At 40.3% G+C, this 18,780-nt stretch overlaps 2 protein-coding genes across 2 annotated transcripts in view; one reads left to right on the top strand and one right to left on the bottom strand.

Annotated features, from left to right (window-relative positions):
• Positions 1-15: 15 nt before the first annotated feature.
• Positions 16-2,590, bottom strand: si:dkey-1k23.3 (heat shock protein beta-1). The gene is made up of 3 exons (XM_038703655.1): positions 2,200-2,590; positions 1,752-1,815; positions 16-1,524 (listed from the first exon to the last, which is right to left on the bottom strand). The coding sequence occupies exons 1-3, from the start codon at positions 2,564-2,566 to the stop codon at positions 1,371-1,373; spliced, it is 585 nt and encodes a 194-aa protein (XP_038559583.1). The 5' UTR covers positions 2,567-2,590; the 3' UTR covers positions 16-1,370.
• Positions 2,591-7,682: 5,092 nt separating this feature from the next.
• Positions 7,683-18,780, top strand: part of LOC119892438 (coiled-coil domain-containing protein 60-like) — a 34,406-nt gene continuing 23,308 nt past the window's right edge. Inside the window, exons 1-2 of the mRNA XM_038704676.1 lie at positions 7,683-8,037; positions 11,932-12,008. Coding sequence (XP_038560604.1) covers positions 7,822-8,037; positions 11,932-12,008 — 293 coding nt within the window. The 5' untranslated portion in view covers positions 7,683-7,821. The remainder of the gene's footprint in view (positions 8,038-11,931; positions 12,009-18,780) is intronic.

The raw sequence follows: 18,780 nt of genomic DNA, 5'->3' as shown, positions 1-18,780 counted from the left end.
CAACACAGTATGTAACATTTTTACATGCTACTGCTTTATTGGAGCTCCAAAGACAGCATGGTTAGCTATTATATCTAGTGACTAAAATGCTTCTGTAGAACTGGTGCGAGGTAAGCTATGCAAGCTGTTTGAGTAGTTTGTCAATATGTGGTATGTGCAACTTCTAAGCGATATTTGTGTTTCTACTCGGTGTGTTCTTGTTTTATCTCGGGAGTTTCGATCTCCTGGCTCAGCACCTCGCTCGGTGGACTCATGCCCAGCTCTGGCTCCTCAGGCTGGGTGTTCTCCTCAGCAGCCGCCCCTGAGCCTGCCATTACCTGGATCTCTTCATCCACGACTGGTTCTTGGTGTTCTGGCTGTTTGGACACGTCTGTGTCTGGGCTTTCCTGGCTTTCCAGTGGATCGTGATGTTTAGAAGAATCTTCAAGACTCTCTGTGCCTTTGTCATCTGCAGGCACTGAAGGGTGGGACTCTCCAGCTGCCTTGTCATGGGTCTCCTCCTCCTGTTCCCTCCTCCCTTCATGCTGCTGAAGCCCGGCTATGACTCTGCCAGAGTGCGCCTGATCACCATGGACCTCTGGTGGAGACTCTTCCCCCTCAGTCTCTGCAGGTGGAAAATCTGGGGCCTCTGGTGCTCTGCAGCTATCTTGCTCTGTATCAGGGGCATCTTCTTTCTCCTGTTTTTCTCCAGCCAACTCCATCTCCACCTGCATTTGTGCATAAATATGTAGAAAATGTCAGCAGTTAAATGAAATGAGTGATTATGATTAAAGGTTAACTTGCTCCACTTCCATGCCCAACTTCAATACTGAATGTGTATGCCAGTCTTTTCTTACGTGGAGACTCAAGAGGGATTTTGAATTGGAATCAATCAGCAGATATTGCCCTGCATGTGTGTTGAAAATCAGCTTAAAGGGCTGGTTTGACATTTTGGGAAATGTGGGGGGGGGTTTTGTTGAGAGTTAGATGAAAATATCAATACCACTCTCGTGTCTGTGTGGTAAACATGCTATAAGGCTTCAGCCAGCAGCTGGTTAGCTTAGCTTGGCATAAAGAATGGAAAGAGGGGGAAAAAGCTAGTTTGGCTCTGTCCGAAGACAACAAAATTCACCTCTAAAGCTTACTATTTACACTAGTTACATCTGATGTGTTTAATCAAAACAAATACAAAACATGTAAAAACATTGTATTTGTTAAACTGTTGAGCTTTGGATGTAGGGGCTTGAGAGGCCGATTTCTGTAGCGTCGGATAGAGCCAGTTTCCAGTCTTAATGCTAAGCTAAGCTAACCAGCTACTGGCTGACTTACATTTACCGGACATATATGGTATTGATTGTCTCGGCAAAAAAGCAAGCAGTCAAACTATTCCTTTAAATGTAAACATACTTCCCAGCTGTGATCACCTTTATAGGAAGGATGAAGGCAGCAGGAACAGAGGTTTCGGGAACTGGAGCTTCCACAGTCAGAATACCATCCACAGAAAGTGTGGATACGATTTTGGTAGCATCAATCTCAGCTGGGAGCCTGAAAACAACAGGATCCTGTTTAAAATGTCTCTACATACAAAGTTCCAGTGTTTTCAAATATGGAAACTGACGTACATAACATCTTATTTTTCAGCTCAGCGAACATTTTAGAGATTGGATACTGTCAAAGACAGACCTTCATTGCTGCACTCTTGGCTGCTAATTGGTGTTTAGAATGGCTTAAACTGTGGATATTTCACTGTCATCAGTGTTTACTTTGCATACCTGTATTTCCTTGTAAAACATCTGGCAATAAATCCATGCTCGTCTGGCCTCTCCTCGTGTTTCCCTGGGGATGGATTACCGTTTATGTGGAAGAATGTGAGGACACACAGAGGAGTCAAGCAACACAGAGAAACCACTCAACACAGAAATTAATTTCTGCCACAGAGCTGTGATTTCCCTAAGCACATTATTTAAGCAGCTTTCTAATTTTGATACATTCAGCTTCCTTTCCATCCTTGTTTAGTTTTAAGGGGTTTATTCTGTGAACTGTGAGAGAAGTCTATTTAGATAACTCTGTTACTCTTCGAGATAATAATAATATTAGATAAGATTATTAATACTTCATTAAGAGTCAAAACTATCTAGTGTGCAAAAGTAATTAGCAATGTTAATAAAGTGAACTTTCAGAGCTGTTTAATTAATAGAACTATGACACAGTGTTTTGTACCTCGGATCTCCAGGAATCCGTCTCTGACACTGAGAGAAATCTCTGAAGGGGAGAAGTGAGCCACGTCCAGGCTGACCCTCCACTTGTGCTGCTCCTTACTAATCTTCTGGCCGGGATGATGCATCGACCCAGAGATGTAGGGCACAAACAGCGGAGCGGGTATGTACCCTGGCCAGGAGCAGGCTGCCAAACTACTCTGGAGCCGTTCCACATCCATCCACCGAGGGTCCCCTGGCTCCAGGAAAGGCGGCAGGCCAACATCCTGACTGAAAAGCCGGCTGGACTGCCACCATTTTTTCAGGGGGTACCAGGGGACACCCCTGCTGTACTCCCCACATGACAACTCTGTTTTGGCCTCTTCGCTCATGTTTTAAGGAATAAAATTACACAGAAACAAAACAGAAGAAAAAAGAGAGAAGATTAAAAATGGCAGCCCCTTTTTTGATGTCAATCAGCGAGTAACTTCTGGACTCTCAGTGTTGACTGACTGAATTTTCAGCAATTAAAATCTCGTTAATGAGAAAGGGAAAAGAAAGACTCGCCAAAGCTAGGATAGTGAGATGGAGAAATCTCTGAGGCGCTTTATATAGTGCTCCTGTCTGCTTTAGCACTTATTAAGCACTCCTGCCGATCTCATGAGAAGGGTGTGTGGGCATGTTGTGATGGGTGTGGAGGGGAGGCTGTTACCTCTTGCTGGCCTGAAGAAGGCAGCAGACTAATTAGTTGTATTTATAACTTTTAAGGGCGCGATGGCAAATAGCGAGCAGTTGGCTGAGGCTAGTTGGTGTTTGAACTGTTGCATCTGTTGCCTGAAGACCGTTCTTCTCACATCCCAGTGAACTCTATACTGTCAGTGGTGACTGGGCTCCTCAGTCTTGTCATGAGACAGTGATAGTCTATTCCCCCTGTGTTTCACCTTTCAAAGGACACAGTGGCAGCAGTTGGTCTCGAGCATGGAATTCCTCTATCAGAGTCACAAAAGGACACAAAATGGGTTTTCTTTGTGGAATCTGAAACTTTTCAGTGTCGTGTGTGTATTCAGTGTACAAAGCTCCCTTCCACTCCATTTTTCTTCAGCTCTGCAGTTTCAACAGGATTATTATTGTTCCCTCTTTTATCAAGTGTGACAGACTTGTCAGTGTTTCATTTTTAGAGCTGTGTGCCCTGAGATCTTGGCATACTATCCACTGGAGCACAAAACAGATTGAACAGATGTTTCTGACACTTTGTGTGATGCCTCACCCACAGATTCTGTCTGTAGGATATGTGAGAGGTTAAATTGGGATCCTCTGCTGCTGCTTGACTTGCCTGAAAAATTGGTTCCTCTGTTTCAACTATCCAATTCCATCCTGTTCACATTAAAGGCACATATGCCCACAGTACAAGATGTTCATGCTGTTCTTCAAAACCAGTTTGGAAGGCTGAGCCAGAAATAAAACTTGGCAAAACTGTAAGAACAATGACATTAAACAGATTTTTGGGGGTGAGATTACTGTACAATATTGACAAATGATTTTAGATAATGTCAGTCTCACCATTTGCACACTTAATGATTTTACAGTTTTTACAGATTTTTACTAAAGAATGGCCAGATATTTAAAAAAAGTTTAAATACATTTAAACTTCACCTCAAAATTGATCCCAACATTACGAACGTTGTAGTTTTTCCTGCTTCATATAGATGCTACTCCGCCATTCACCAAAATGTACACAAGTTGCTCCTAATACCACTCCGCTAGCCATAAAATGTGAAAATAAAAATGGGTTGGTCTGAAATGGTGGTGAAGAGAGTATGAAAATATAGTGTATTTGACTGAACGGAAATTATCATTGACTCTGCAAAATTAACTTTATTCATTTGGACAGATTGCAGTCTCACACTTACTGTAGAGTAGCAATTTTGACAAAACCAACTATCATTAAAGCTTTTGCTCACTTTAGCCAGTATCAATAAAATCACAATATTTTGGGTGTGACTGATGGTTTGAAAGCATCTATAATCTCAGTGATAAGTGATAAGGTAACCAAGTAGAGTGTTCATGTCACTCAACAGACTCTTACAGTAATTAGAGTGAGACTTGGGACTGTATGACATCTATGGAAGGTTTTATTGGACTTTAATATTTGTAACCCACAGAAAACAATCCACAAATGTGTACTATGATGCGCAAATATTTCACAATCTACAAATACGTATGTATTTTTACATTTGTGATGTGTAAAATCATATCCACAAAAATGTCAATTGGTGGGTCCTGTTACATTTGTAACTTTCTTTTTACACATTTGTGGAATTTTGTCCAATGTGTACTGCGGAGATCTGTAAAATATATATATATACCAATATCTTACTACCCAAAACATGTATTTTTACATTTGTGTTGTGTAAAATCATATCCACAAAAATACATAGCAATTTGTAAATATGTACTCTGTACACATATATTGTAATTTCACATACAAAGTGTTATTTACGCATTTGTGGATGTATTTTTACACACAAAACTGTTTTGTCACATTTGTGGATCATTTCCTGTTAATTTGTCACGTTACATTTGGGACTTCCTTTTTGCGCATTTGTGGAATTTTGTCCACTCTGTACCACAGAGATCTGTAAACAGAAATCTGTACATGTGAGAGCAGTTTATTAGCTACACCATCAGGTGCGACATTGCCGCTCATGAGTTGTAAGAGTATCCATTGCAGTACCCAGGGTCATCTGTAGGAGACAACAACTTCTGCTTCTTCTGGACCACTAGACTCTACTCAGTCTAAATTTTTCTGTACAAGTGTATATAGTTTACTATTGAATACTTTATCACTGTATTTGTGTTAGTACTGTTGTACCTACTGTTTGTAGGAGCTATTGTAAACCCTATGTATATGGTTACGATCCTCAAAAGTACAGTCATTGTCCATTTTCCATTGAGCGTTTCTTGTAAGGCTCATGAGTAGGGTTTACATGATACCTCAGTACTGGAGATCTATCTTGTGGTGCCGTTCTCAACCAACCCAAGACTGACATTACTGGGGGACCCTTTAGACAACATGAGGGGCAATGTTCACTCTATCAGACTAGCCCTATTGCAGCTAATAAATGAATAGTCATTTGCTGGACCACCAGGGGTCCTTAAGGGTAATAAATGGTAAATTTACTAAAAGAATAAATAGTTTTCACCATAATTCCATCCATAATTAACACAATGACAGAACGTATGACTATTTGGGTCATGGGTTTCATTCACTTTCTGTAATGAAACATCTAAAAGCTAAAATCCTACCTGATGAGCATGTCTGGGACAAAATCTCATCAAATGGAGATCTGTGGTCTAATTTGTGTCAGTTGTGTCATTTAGGTTGATGTGAAAAATTTGAATACCACTCAAGATTTGGGTAAACCACAAAAAGACTGAATGCAAGGCAAGAGAATAAATATACTACTGTGTACCTAATGCTTTGTCCTGTCAGTGAGTATATATCTTGCACAAAGTTTCATCTTTCTCCTTTTTTGCCCATATAGACTTGGTTTATTAACACTGTTTGTACTGATTGCATTTTAACTTTTTTGTGGGGAAGAAGAAATAGAAATAAAAAGTAATCTTTTTAATCATTTCATGTCAAAAGATGTTATAACTGAATAAATTGAAATGCAGTATTCCTGATTGGGCTTTATAGAATACAGAACTTCTCTGCTTTTCATATACTTTTACAAAGCTTTCTTTCACAGCTCTGATAGGAAGGTGTAACATATTACTACAAAAACAATTTTCAGGCTCATATTTATTTAAATATTAATGTAAAACAAATGCAGTGTTAAAGTATTCAATGGTAAACTATGTACACTTGTACAGAAAAAGTTAGACTGAGTGGTCCAGCAGAAGCAGAAGTTGTTGTCTCCTACAGATGACTACTGATAGTCTAACGTGAGCTGCAGGTGACTGCAGGGGCGGGGAATAATAACGGTGCTGTCAAGTCGGACACATTCTACCTGCGTGAGCTTAATTTGAGCTGAGATCAATGATTGATTTTAATGTCATGTGACATGGTGACGTTTTGCAGCGCGGGCAAAAGTTGGACACAATTTCTAAACAGCATGCCTTATTTTAAGTCCAGCATGCATCACGTTAAGTCAGCGCTGTGCAGCGCCGCATGAAGTCAAACGCACCTATTCTTACAACTCATGAGAGGCAATGTCGCTACCGCCACCTGCTGGTGTAGCTAATAAATTGCTCTCACATTTACAGATCTCTGTTTACAGGTCTCCGCAGTAGCCTACACGACAAAATTCCACAAATGTATAAAAAGGAAGTTACAAATGTAACATGACACACAAATTGACAGAAAGTAATCTGCAAATGTGCAAATACTGTTTTGTGTGTAGAAGTCACTGTGTAGAAGATATGATTTTACACATCACAAATGTAAAAATACATATTTGTAGATAGTGAAATATTTGTGCATCATAGTACACATTTGTGGATTGTTTTCTGTGGGTTACAAATATTAAAGTCCAATAAAATCTTCCATAGACATCCTGCAACACCTCAACACTCCAGCGAGATATGCAAGGATCCTGTTCGTGGACTTCAGCTCAGTTCACTGTGCCAGCCTCCACCTGTCAGTGGATCACAAACTTCTGACTGACAGGAGCCTATATTGTTTTCGTTTATAGTGTGTATATATGTGTTCTCTATGAAGCCTAGCTGTGTCTGATTTTGGTATTGTGTTATTGTTGTATTGTAAGTAAGCACATCGTGAGCAATGTACAATCCTGAGTCAAATTCCTCGTATGTGTATACATATACCTGGTAAATAAAGCTGATTCTGTTTCTGATTCTGACAATAATTAGAGGACATGCATCAGGTCACCAGATGCTCAATCTCCCACCTGTATGCGGACTCATCCCCACCAGAGATGAGGCCAATGAGGGTAATGTCATCCGCAAACTTCAGGAGGATGACTTGCCATGGCCATGTTTACTGCATCATCTACAGACTTGTTCATCACAAAACGTGATTAGGTGTGGTTAAAATATATTTAAATCACATACTGTAGTTAAATGTATTAAACTGAAAATTTTGCCAGTAGCCTATGTTTTTCCTTCAGTCTGCATTTTTCTAGGTTTTCCATTTTTTGAATTAGCTATTATGGCCAGTGTAGTTTGCGATATAAATAGGCATTGGTCTGTCATGAGGCTTAGGCCTACTACTATGCCATCACACCAGAGCCATCGCTCTAATCAGACTTTCATCCACCTGTTAGAATCTCTCATAATAAAGTGGTTAACATCACAATGTGCTTATAATTGCCTCTCCAGTAGCAACCACAAACTTTCATTTATTATAAACTAACCAAACAACTGCCTCAAATGTTAATAGCTCATGTTAACTGGGTCACCAAATTTCGGCTGATTTAGGGCTAATTCTTAAAGGCCTCACAAAAGTGTATCTAGCGTCCACACACTGCCTTGTGGGTAACCGTTACCATGGAAGCCGAGGTTGCAGGACAAAAACGCAAGAAGCAGAGGTGCGTTTAAACTTTAACTCCTTTTATTCACTCCAGTTATATGTCACTGCTTCTGTACAACTTTGGCCTAGTACTTCGTAACCTACAGGCTTATCATGATTAATCGAAATTCAACACTGGATTCGCGTCGTTTGGGCAAAGTGAAGCCTGTCTTGGTTTGTGACCAGAAATGGACCACACGTACGGACTCTCGGGAGAATCATGGCCGCCGAGAGCTGCAGCTGAGCCGGCTGGGCTGCCGGGAAGCGCCCCGGAGACCGAGGGAAACGCCAGTGATTCTGGAGGATGTGGGACAACAATACGTGGGAATGGTAGGCCTATATTTTACTTAACGTTATTGGCCTAGCTTACATAAACTGCACGACACGTCAGTCAAATTCATTGCCGTTTGTTTTGCTTGTCTTCGTATAAAGGAGGGCGAGAGACTTTAGAATATCTTCTCTCCGATGACTTTCTCTCCCCCCCTGTGAACACATCATCAACAAATCATTTGATGTCTTGAATCAGGATTCACTTCAAAGATCGCTGCCAGTTTATTCATCCCACTCAAATAAAAAACGGCTCATGTGAAGGAACCCAAACTCTCTCTCTCTTTCCCTCTTTTTCTGCTATCATTTTTTCCCCCGATTTCTGATTCATCCTAGCCCATCTGACAGCTGCTAAAGATCAGAAAGTCTTCATGGTCCCTCCTACTTTTCCTCCCTTGAGCTGCTAATACCCTTCTCAAGTGATATTTTCATATCTTTGTGTGTATGTGTGTGTGATCCCTTTCATTTCATGGCAGGGCTTCTCTCTCTCATTCATCAGTAACCCCAGCTACACAGAAGCAGTCCCATCCAAGATCAGTCACTTCATCTACTTTTAATGGACAATGATCCTCCTTCTCGCTTAAGCACATCAAGTGTGTTGCAAATAAAAATTTCTTGCCCAGATGCACATTTCAGACTTGCAGTCTAAGGGAGAAGCACCCATGACTCATTTTACTTTAACCATCCTCATCCAGTGCGATTTAAGTTAGAGAGGATCGTCAGAGACAGTTTTGAAAGCCCCAGTGGGCTCTGCAGAGTCAGTTTTCCTAATTGGCAACACAGATGCTGTGTCTGATCCTTCAAAGCCTGTTCCCACTAACAAATGCATTTGAAGTAAGACATTGCCATTTGTAAGATGATTACAGTCACCTAAGCTCAGGGGAGGTCTCAGCAGAGGCCAGTCACAGCGAATCACGAGGCTTCAAATAGCCCGCCATGCATCCACGGGATATTAGTAGCTAATGCATCAAGGGGGATGAAGTGTCAAATGGCTGGTTTGTCCCTGTGGACACTGCATTCATCATAGTTATTGTGAGGCTGGCTCAGTCACTGAGACAGGCTGGCTGGCCGGCGAACAGAGAGACGGGGTATTTATCAAAACTGACACATCAGAATGGAGTGGCTTATCTATGGAAATATATTTTTGGAAAGTCGTTGTACAAGTTGTAGCAGCCAGCATTGAATCAGAAATAATACGGAATGATGCTTGAACCTCGATCTAACAGCAAATGATGCTATCAGTTGAAGAAATTATAGAATAGAAATTCGCTGAATTGGTTTAGCCATGCCTGTTGCCTGTCTGTGACTACAGTGAACACGAATGGCCCCGTATACGCTGTAAATCACCAAGGAGGGAAAACAAGGCAATCTCATCTTCTGTGGTTTCCTGCTTTATGTTATTGCATTCACAATGCTTTTGATTCAGCTCTCTGTAGTGCTGTTAAGACAAATGCAATACTAACCGCGCTGTTTGGCGTGTGTATGTGTGTGTTACTCCTGGGTGCTGATGGAAATGCACAGGCTAAGGCCACTTCACAGATCATTGCTAAAAGAACGAGTATTTCCATTACACCTATGTATTGGGACATACATTTTGTGTGCGCGTTGATGTGTGCACACACAGTATTCATATGCTGAGGTCCCTATTCTGTGTCCAGTGAAGTAGCAGAAGGGCAACAACAGTGTCCCGGTTTGACTCGAAAGAGATTTGCAGCAAATGAGCTCATCCATCAGCAGAAGCATGTGGGGAAAAGGGGATGATGAGGGGAAAGAGGGTGAGGAGGAAGATGAAGAGAGACGGTGGGCTGGAGCAGGGTCCAAGCAGAGGCAGCTGCTCAGGGAGAGGCCTCACAGTGAAATATGACGGCCGTGGCATTTCCATGCTCTCCGGCACCTTCTCTTGTCCTTTGGGTGTTGCAGGTTGAAGACTTGAGCTCAGCTTGGTCCTCGTCTAGTTCATCTGTAGCTTTGCCATAAATCTGAAAAAAAGTCATGACATTTAGAGGAGTGGCATTTTTAACTGCATTAACCACCAACCATTCAGCATTTAGTCTCTGGAACTCCATTTTATTTAACCCCTTTACATGCGGTTTCCCACATTTCCCCACAGCTTTAATGTTGGAAAAATCATACTGTCTGACAGTATCATATATTCCACATGACTTTGTTCCAACTCTTCATTAAAGATAAATCATGTTTAAACTGAGTGAAATACACAATCCCAAGACTCCATGATTTTATGGATGCACCGTCATTAAATGGAAATATTCTAGATGTCTTGTGCATCATTTTAAACCCATTTGCTCCGAATTCAGCCATATTTTGTATATTTGGAAACTTTGGAATCTCCCCTAGACCTGAACAAAGTTAGACACAAGACTGATGGGAAACAATAAACTCTGCGTTAGAGTTTGAGTGGTGGCTTGATTAAAAGTTGTCTTAGCACTCTCTTGTGTAAACATTCCAATTTTTAAAGTCGAAAAAGCATTCTTTGTGATGGTGCAGTAAATGCTGCAAAAAGCATTTCATTTAACTTGCTTTGGAAGTATAATGTACTGTGAAGAGTGGCTTTGGGGAGTATAAGAATCCTTGTCAGTGGGGGTCCCGGGCATTGTTGATGACGCCAGCTGCAGACAGAAAGAAACTGTTCTCATGGAGTGAGGTTTTGGAGGTGAGTGTCTGAAAAGTTTGTGTTTGCGGTGGGAGGGGTGAGCTGCACTCTTTTTTCGTGCTTGCCTCAGAGTCCTGTAGGTGCACAGGTCCTGGAGGAATGGTAGATTGCAGCCAGTCACCTTCTCTACTTCTCTGCTAATTCAGCTTAGTTAGTTGATAATGTCTTCCTTGACCTTAGAAGTAATGCTCAGCTGAGTAACTCTTAATAGTACACTGCTTCGGTATGTGGAGACGCAAAACTGGAGAGACCTCCCGTGCCTGATTAGCATACTGATGTAAATTAGGTTCTGTTTTTAAGGTCCAAGCTACGAGGCTGCTGGAGCCCTGTTGCTTTCTTTCTTTCTTCACTTCTAAAATCGTTCATGCACAAAACGCTGTAATACCAAATAGCTTCAGGATTGGCAGGCGGGCAGCAAAGTCCACCCACTGCACATATGAAACTCAGTGACCTCAAGGTGACTCTGTGTCAATAAATGTTGCATTTTTGCAATTATTTCTAAAACAGCTTGGCTTAGAGTCAAATGTCTTTCATCATTTTAATCTCTTAAGACATCTGCATCTGGTCTTCTGCTTAGAAAATGTCAAATTTTGCATTTTTCTAAATCCACTTGGACCGCAATCATAGCCGCTATTTTTAAATTCTGTTGAGACTATGTTGGAAATAAGTGTTTTTCCTTTAACGTGTTGTACTTTGGATAAATGAATAAAATGACAAATCTGAAAAGAAAAGATTCTCATTAATATCCAGTCCAAGCTAATGTCCCTCTGCCTGCTCTCTGATGATCTATTCATAGGCGATTACAGCCACCAAAGATAGTCGACCAATCCATTAACAGCCAGCCTCCAAATTCCACAGGAGGAAGTAAGGTGTGACTGGTAATCATCAAGCCCACATTTATACTCCCCTCACACACAGTTATCTAATTTATACTGTAGAAAACACTAGTTTATCTTCTATAATGAATTTTTTACTCAATGCAGTTAATTATGCAGAGATTAATTGCCTGATTATCTGTCATTTCCATAAGCGATGTCATATTAGAAACTAAATTTTTACTCTGGCCTGCTGCCCAATCTGCCTCTGCAGAGGTCACATGGGGATGCAGCAGAGTCTTTCATGGGTGAAGAAGTGAACTGAGCTCCAGAGCAACTCAAAAGACAAAATGATAATAGCTGTGTGTCCTTTTGTTTTTATGTCTTTGTTCTGATGCACTTTCTTTTCAGAGTCTGCCAGTTTGTTGTACCCAGGCTGGAAAAAGAGCTGATATTGTTTCCCTGCAGAGGCATCTGGGACACGCCAGGTGAGAGTTACATCTGTGGGTGTTTAGCAAATATGGAGAAAATGAACCCCTTCTGTTGATATAAATATGTAGTGTTTACTTGATATTTCCCCTGAAACAGATGAGGACTGCAGTAACACCTATTTCACTAAGAGAGACCACGGCAATTGTGAGGTATAAAGGGTAGTTTATTTGGATGCTGAGAAGGTTTGGGAAGGGTTTGAGAGGGAAGGGATGAAGGGCTGGGGTCGGTTAAGGTTGTGATGGCAGGAGCGGCTAGGAACCCAAGGGTTGAGACTCATGGTGCTTTCTGACCAAACGCGAATTTAATCCTCGCAACACTTTCCTCGCGTGAGTACATTCGCTGCAAGTGTTCACACACAACGCGAGAAGGCGATTAGAACCCGCGACAATTCTCTCGAGTTGGAAATTTTCAACTCATGCGAAGGCCTTCGCGTTGCCAGCACCGCCCCCTTCGTGCCGCCCAACAGGAAATCGCGGCTCTAAGTGTCTTTGCAGTGACTTTGTATGTAAACTCACCGCCCCGAACGCTTGCTTTGCTTTTGGTCTGAAAGCACAGTCAGGGTGGGGGCACCAAGGTTATTATGGTTAACGAAGACGAACGAAATAACGAAAACTAGATGTGAAAAAACATTGTCGTTAACTAAAATAAAAATAAAAACCAAGCTTTACAAAAACAACGATAACTAACTGAAACTATATTGTAAGTTTGCAAAACTAACTAAAAGTAGCCTAACTAAAATGAAAGAGTAAAAGTTTTATTTCATAGGGCCAAAGCCTACATGATTGCTTTATCCATCAAGAGAGCCCGGGGTCAGGGCGGCGTCTGGCCGCAGCATAGCGGCTGGCGACCGCTGTTATGAGTAGAGCCCCAGGTAGGGATCAGCTGGTAGTTGGTGGGATTTGAACATGTTTTCTATTATCTTTTATACATAGCCTACATGTGTACAAAATAATATGAATGCAACAACTGTACAGTGCTTTGTTTAGTTTAGTTTGGGTTGCAGGTAGTGAGTCACTGTCTTGAGATGAACAAGGAAAACAGAACAAGGACAAGAAAACCATTCTTTTCCTTGTTCTGTTCTGTCAGCTAATGTGTGTTTATGGGCTCATTGATATCTCAGCCAATTTGTCTCTAGTGCTTTTAACATAGAATCTGTTTTTTCATTAATATAGGTTTACATTTTAATATAGCGTAACTGCTTTCCAGTCATACTTGCCTTCAGGGTGCTAGGGACCTGTTGTTTGTGGCTCCAAGGGGCCGCCACTATCTTCCAATTTCTTAGCTGTCCATCACCTACATTTATTGTATTTTACCTATTTAACAAAGAATGACAGAGCTAGAGACTGATTTAATGAATTTCTTGGGACCACTGGGTAGTAGGATTAGGGTAGTTTAGCTCTTATGGTTTTCTGTATGTAGGTGAGAAATTATACTGTAGATGTAGCTTGTGCTTCATATATTTGTAGTATTTATTTAGACAATGTGTTAGTACTTCAAAAAAAAAATGTGTGTGTGTGTGTGTGTGTGTGTGTGTGTGTGTGTGTGTGTGTGTGTATATATATATATATATATATATGCTTAGTGTTTGGGCCCCTACAAGCTTCAGATAGCTTAAAAAGGTGTCCCTTTTCACAAATCTGCATTATTTCTAATGATTGTACTTGTATGTTAATGTTTATTCGCAAAACATTAACTAACTAAACTGGACTGACTAAACTGAACTGACCTAGCGACAAAGACTAAAACTAACAATAAAACTAATAAAAACTAAACTAAACTAAGCATTTTCAAAAAATAAAACTAAACTAAACCAAACCCACGTAAACTAATTAAAACTAAACTGAAATTGAAAACAAAATGTCAAAACGAAATAAAAATAAACACTAATGAAAAATCCAAAACTATAATAACCTTGGGGGGCACATCGAAAATTGCCTGCTTTATCATTGCGTTACATTACATTTATTCCTTTAGCTGACGCTTTTATCCAAAGCGACTTATAATTGCTATATGTCAGAGGATTGAACCCAGGTCTCTCACACCAAAGGTAAGTGTCTTAACCGCTGTGCCATCATCATCCCCCTGTTGTTCCAGTGGTAGAAAAAGAACAATAACTTTGGTGGAATTATTAATTCTAGCACGCACGGCAGAAACCCAAGCAAAACAAAATACGAGCATGCAAACTCCAAACCCAGGACCTTCTTGCTGTGAGGCCACAGTGCAGGAGAGAAAGGGGTAGTGTGGCCTATATGTGCAGGTGACTGAATTAGAGAGGCATAGGCAGTTGGACTAATGAGAGAGAGAGAGTATGGAAAAGTCACATTTAACAATACATAGCTCATGAATAAAAAGGAAATCTACAACAGTATGCTGACTGCAGGAATGCTCGGCTGTTGGTGTTTCTTTGTCCTGCAGGCGGTGAAGTCCTGGCACTGAAAAAGCTGTGGCATTTGGTGTGTGTGTGTGTGTGTGTGTGTGCAACCCCCTAACCCCACCACAGGGTGTAGAGACAACATCCTCTGGGGGCAGCCAAGGGTGCTTCCAACCGGCTGACATTTCTGACAGCCTCTGATAGAGCCCAGAGTGTTGAATTATTCATACAGGTGTTATGGGGAAAGGTTGCCATTTTCACAGGAGAAACTCACCCCCAGATGAATTGTGGCTGTTTATCCCTGCAAGTGAATACAGTAGTAATGATTTGGGGCTGTGATGCCTTTTAAGCCAAATGGCAGCCCATTCTCTGTCAGCTCACATGTTGAAAGCTCATACATCTCACTGCTTCTCTGGCCAGAGCAAACCCCTTGAACTTAATCAGCCTGGTTTTGTTTTTCAGCTCGGGCAGGTAGGTGGAAACATTTGACAGGTAGTGGCATAGATATAAATATAAATAGATATAGATATAGATATAAAACACTAGACACACCAAGCAACAACCTCCACTACAACTGCAGTTCCTCAAATGGCCACTTGAAGCCAACTGCCCAACTTTACTGCAGAAAGAAACATGTTTACAGCCTGGTACAAAAACGGCTTTGTTCTCCATAGCTAATTTACCCCTCCCCATTTAGATAAGGCTTAAAGTTGTGCATTAAGGACGGACGTCTTTGAGTGACAGGGTAGTGCTTTCTCAGGTGGCTCACTGATGGTTCAGCAGCCAGGCTTCATTAGAGCCGCCTCAGCTCCACCTCTTTGCAGATTTCTGACAACATGTACGCTACATCCTCATTTTAGATATGAATCCACTTTACTGGAACAAAACGGTGTGTCAACAGAGAAGGAGTCAACAATTAGCCAAACTAAAAACACGTCTCAAACCAGATGATTCTATACAATATGGCTATGTATATACAGTATTTCACAAAGTAAAATACAAAGAAAGTCTTTTGTGACTTTTTAACTTATAGCATATTATTAACAGCAGCAAGGAAGATGTTTTTTTACAAAACATATCACATTTCTTAACGCCTCTGGCTGAAATAAAAATATAATAAAAAATAATAATAATAAAATGAAAGAAAAAGAAAACATGTAATAAGGTCATAAGGGACATATGATCCCGCATCTCGACTTGAACTGTACCCTGTCCTGCTGCACAGTCCTGCAAACACTTCAAGACAACTAAACAAAGTGGCGTTCTGGTAATTTTGTAATGTGGTGTGTCTTGGATTTGTAACTGTAAAATTGTTACTGTTTTGGAAATAGTAATACCTTATACTACTAATTACTGGAAAAAGTAATAATAATATCGCGGTACTGCCCAACACTGGATGTGGGGTGTCATGAGGACTTGTCATTCAGGCAGGAACCATATGGCACCCATCTTACCTGGGTCCATTATTTACAAAAGTGAAAGATAATTATGTTGTTTTACAATCCCTGTTTTTTTCTACCGCTACACCATTACTGTCATTTATGAAAGTCATGATTGTGCATTTATATTACAGACAATGATTTTTTTTTTTTTTTTTTTTTTTTTTGCTGATGTCTTCTGGCTGTCCCTAGTGACACTCAACTAAAAATTTCCTCTGTATCATCACAATTTTTTAAAATTATTTGATCAAAGCCATTCTGACATAAGTTGATCTAATTTTTTAGTAATTTGAAATAAGCTTTAAATTTTTTTCATTGTGTTCAATTTTTATGTATAAAAAAAAAATATATATATATATATAAGGGGAGCCTTAAGATAAGTTATGCAATTGTTTAAAGAGAAATAATTTTATAGGTTTTGGTAGTAAAATTTTAGATTAGTATGTTTTGGGTAAGATGCCCCCCTCCAGTGGGGTAAGACGCGCCCCGGTCACCTTGCCCCTTTATGTTGATCGTTTGTAAGTTGGATGTTATTTAGACACTGGACAGCCCCTTTAGCCAACCAGCAACTTCACTATCAGAAAGTCTGAGGTAAAAGTCTGAGGTTATAAGCTCACATATGCTCACATTGCTACCTAGCTAGCTAGCTGGCAAGGGAAGTTCCAGCAACCTCACTATTTTAAGGTCTGAGAAATAAATTATAGGAAAGCTAATAACATGAGGCAAGGCAAGTTTATTTCTACAAAATAGGTCTATATTTCCCTTGCTTTTAACCAGCTACTTGTAGTTTATTTTATCTGTAATTTGCACCTATTAAAGTGATTTTACACCATAGAGGGAGCATCTTAACCCAGTGGAAAATGCCTTTTCCCTAAAAAACACATTTGATTGAATACAAATTAATTTGTTAACTGTAGCTATTTATTTTACTTTATAATATGTTACCCTAAGCACGGCCCTCACCAAGATACAAAAAACCCCTATAAAATATTTTATGTGTCAGCAAATAGACATTGAGATTAGGGGGGCGCGTCTTACCCCAAACTACCCTACTGCATTAAGCAATATATTTTATGTAGAAATCCTTAATAAAATTAATTCAGTGTTGTCGTGTTGCTGTTAAGGATGCTGATATTTGGAGAGCAAGGCAGCTGATTGCTGATATATAATACTGATAATAAAACAAAGAAAAGTCATGTATAATTCCATTATTCCATGCACATTACAATCTAATACACACGGTTATTAGACAGTTCACTTGATTATCTTAGGTATCTTATCCAGTTGATTAAGGAAGAGTGGGGTATAGTTTGTCAGAAGCAACGTTATTCGACTGCCTTCTCTACAGTATAACATACGATATATTTAACGCTAGCCAGTAACAGATTTAGATTTGCTGACATTTAAGATGGGAGAAACGTGTGATGACACCGAGTCTCATCTCAGGGCGTCAAATACTTTGAAAAAAGCTGACAAAGTGTCAGTATTTAATGCACAAGGTCCTTCAGCATCCGTATGAGACGACCTGGTCTTTCAAGTAACTCCAATGTAACCCATCCACCGTCACGTAGTATTTATTTCAAAATTATCTTTTTCTAAACCAAAGGCATTTCATACGGACACTGAAAGGCAACTTGTACGCTCAAATACATTCTCAATGCATAATTACTACTTTCCCAAAACTCACAAGGGGGGGCGCTAACATCGTTCCCCAGTGCCACACTGACGAGGTGTGTCACGTGTTGATTTTTTGTTTATCGGCCTCATGAGCGCAGGCATCGTCTCAATGCCGGTTATCCAGTTCCGTATGTAATGGATAGACACCAGTGTAGTATCAGTCTTCACTTTTAAAAATGTTTATTTCCTAAAATGTCAAATTATTCCATCAAAGTACTTTTTAATGAAGAATTTGTCTCAAATTTGTCTCATTGGAGTGGTGTCAGTTTCACACTCAGACAGAACAGTCTCTCTCTAACATCCGACTGTATATATGATTTTTTTTTTTTTGTGTGTGTGTGTGTGTGTGAGATTTGGGTGAACTAACCCATGCAGCTATACAGTTCAGACTATGATGATACGCTGCAATGCTCACTTTGCTCTAATAAAATAATCAGCATTGTGTGCTGTTGGGTAAAACATCAGTTGTGTATTGTATTTATTGTTGATTGGCTGGCAGGTGTCTGTTAAAATCAAATATCTTAAGATCAGTTGACAAGGTATATTTAACTCTTGGAAGCCATAGTCATAATACTTCCGTAACCATGACGTTAAACTGACTGCAAACACAGTTTATTTGGATGATTCGAACACAGCTTTTCCCTTTTTCTGAGAGGCCATGGTACACATGCTGTAAGTGCAATAACACTTCAGGGCATCCTGAATTATAGAAAACAATGTCTCTGTAAGTGAAAAGAATTTAAACGGCGCCATGTGAAAAAGAATATTTGGAGCGCTTTGATTAAAGTCAGAAAAATAGAATGATAATATTGCACAATGTCAATGCATTTCAAATGGCCCTAATCCTCTCCCTGTAGGACAGGGATTTGTCACATAATTTAGGTAATCCCAAAAACACAGACACAGCTGTAATAATCGTCTCTTTTTCTTCCATTTAAAGATGAGGTGGAAAATGGGACACAAATTTAAAGATATTCGCTTGAATTTGATTGGTCCGTTCTCCACAGCGGTCAGAGTATTTATTCATGCGTACATAGCATGCAACATTTTTCATCTTGGCACTGGTGTTTATGTGGGTTTTACCAATCCTTATATACCTGGAGCATGCAGTCACTCACTTCTGTCACAATATGGAGGCAAACTGTGTTGGTCTGAATTATCTGGTGCGTGGCTACATGAGTCCAGTTGGGTTTCGTGTTTCTTGCTGTTTCCTTCCTGTTTGTCTCAGTAGACACTACAAAGCCTAATCAGAGTGTTTTGGCTCTTACCCTTGCCTGTGGT

This window comes from Micropterus salmoides, unplaced genomic scaffold (assembly GCF_014851395.1).
Source record: "Micropterus salmoides isolate LMB-PRFRI ecotype aquatic unplaced genomic scaffold, ASM1485139v1 Ms_hic_scaffold_7, whole genome shotgun sequence".
Lineage (NCBI taxonomy): Eukaryota > Metazoa > Chordata > Actinopteri > Centrarchiformes > Centrarchidae > Micropterus > Micropterus salmoides.
The sequence above is the reverse complement of the archived record's forward strand: the minus strand, read 5'-3'. Positions and strand labels throughout refer to the sequence as shown.

What these genes read in the sequence shown, in the direction of transcription:
- si:dkey-1k23.3 (XM_038703655.1), bottom strand. Translation starts at nt 2,566, where the DNA reads ATGAGCGAAGAGGCCAAAACAGAGTTGTCATGTGGGGAGTACAGCAGG. An exon ending in CGGATTCCTGGAGATCCGAG is followed by an intron (nt 1,816 to 2,199) that starts GTACAAAACACT and finishes ATCCATCCCCAG; the next exon opens with GGAAACACGAGGAGAGGCCA. An exon ending in TGTTTTACAAGGAAATACAG is followed by an intron (nt 1,525 to 1,751) that starts GTATGCAAAGTA and finishes TGTTGTTTTCAG; the next exon opens with GCTCCCAGCTGAGATTGATG.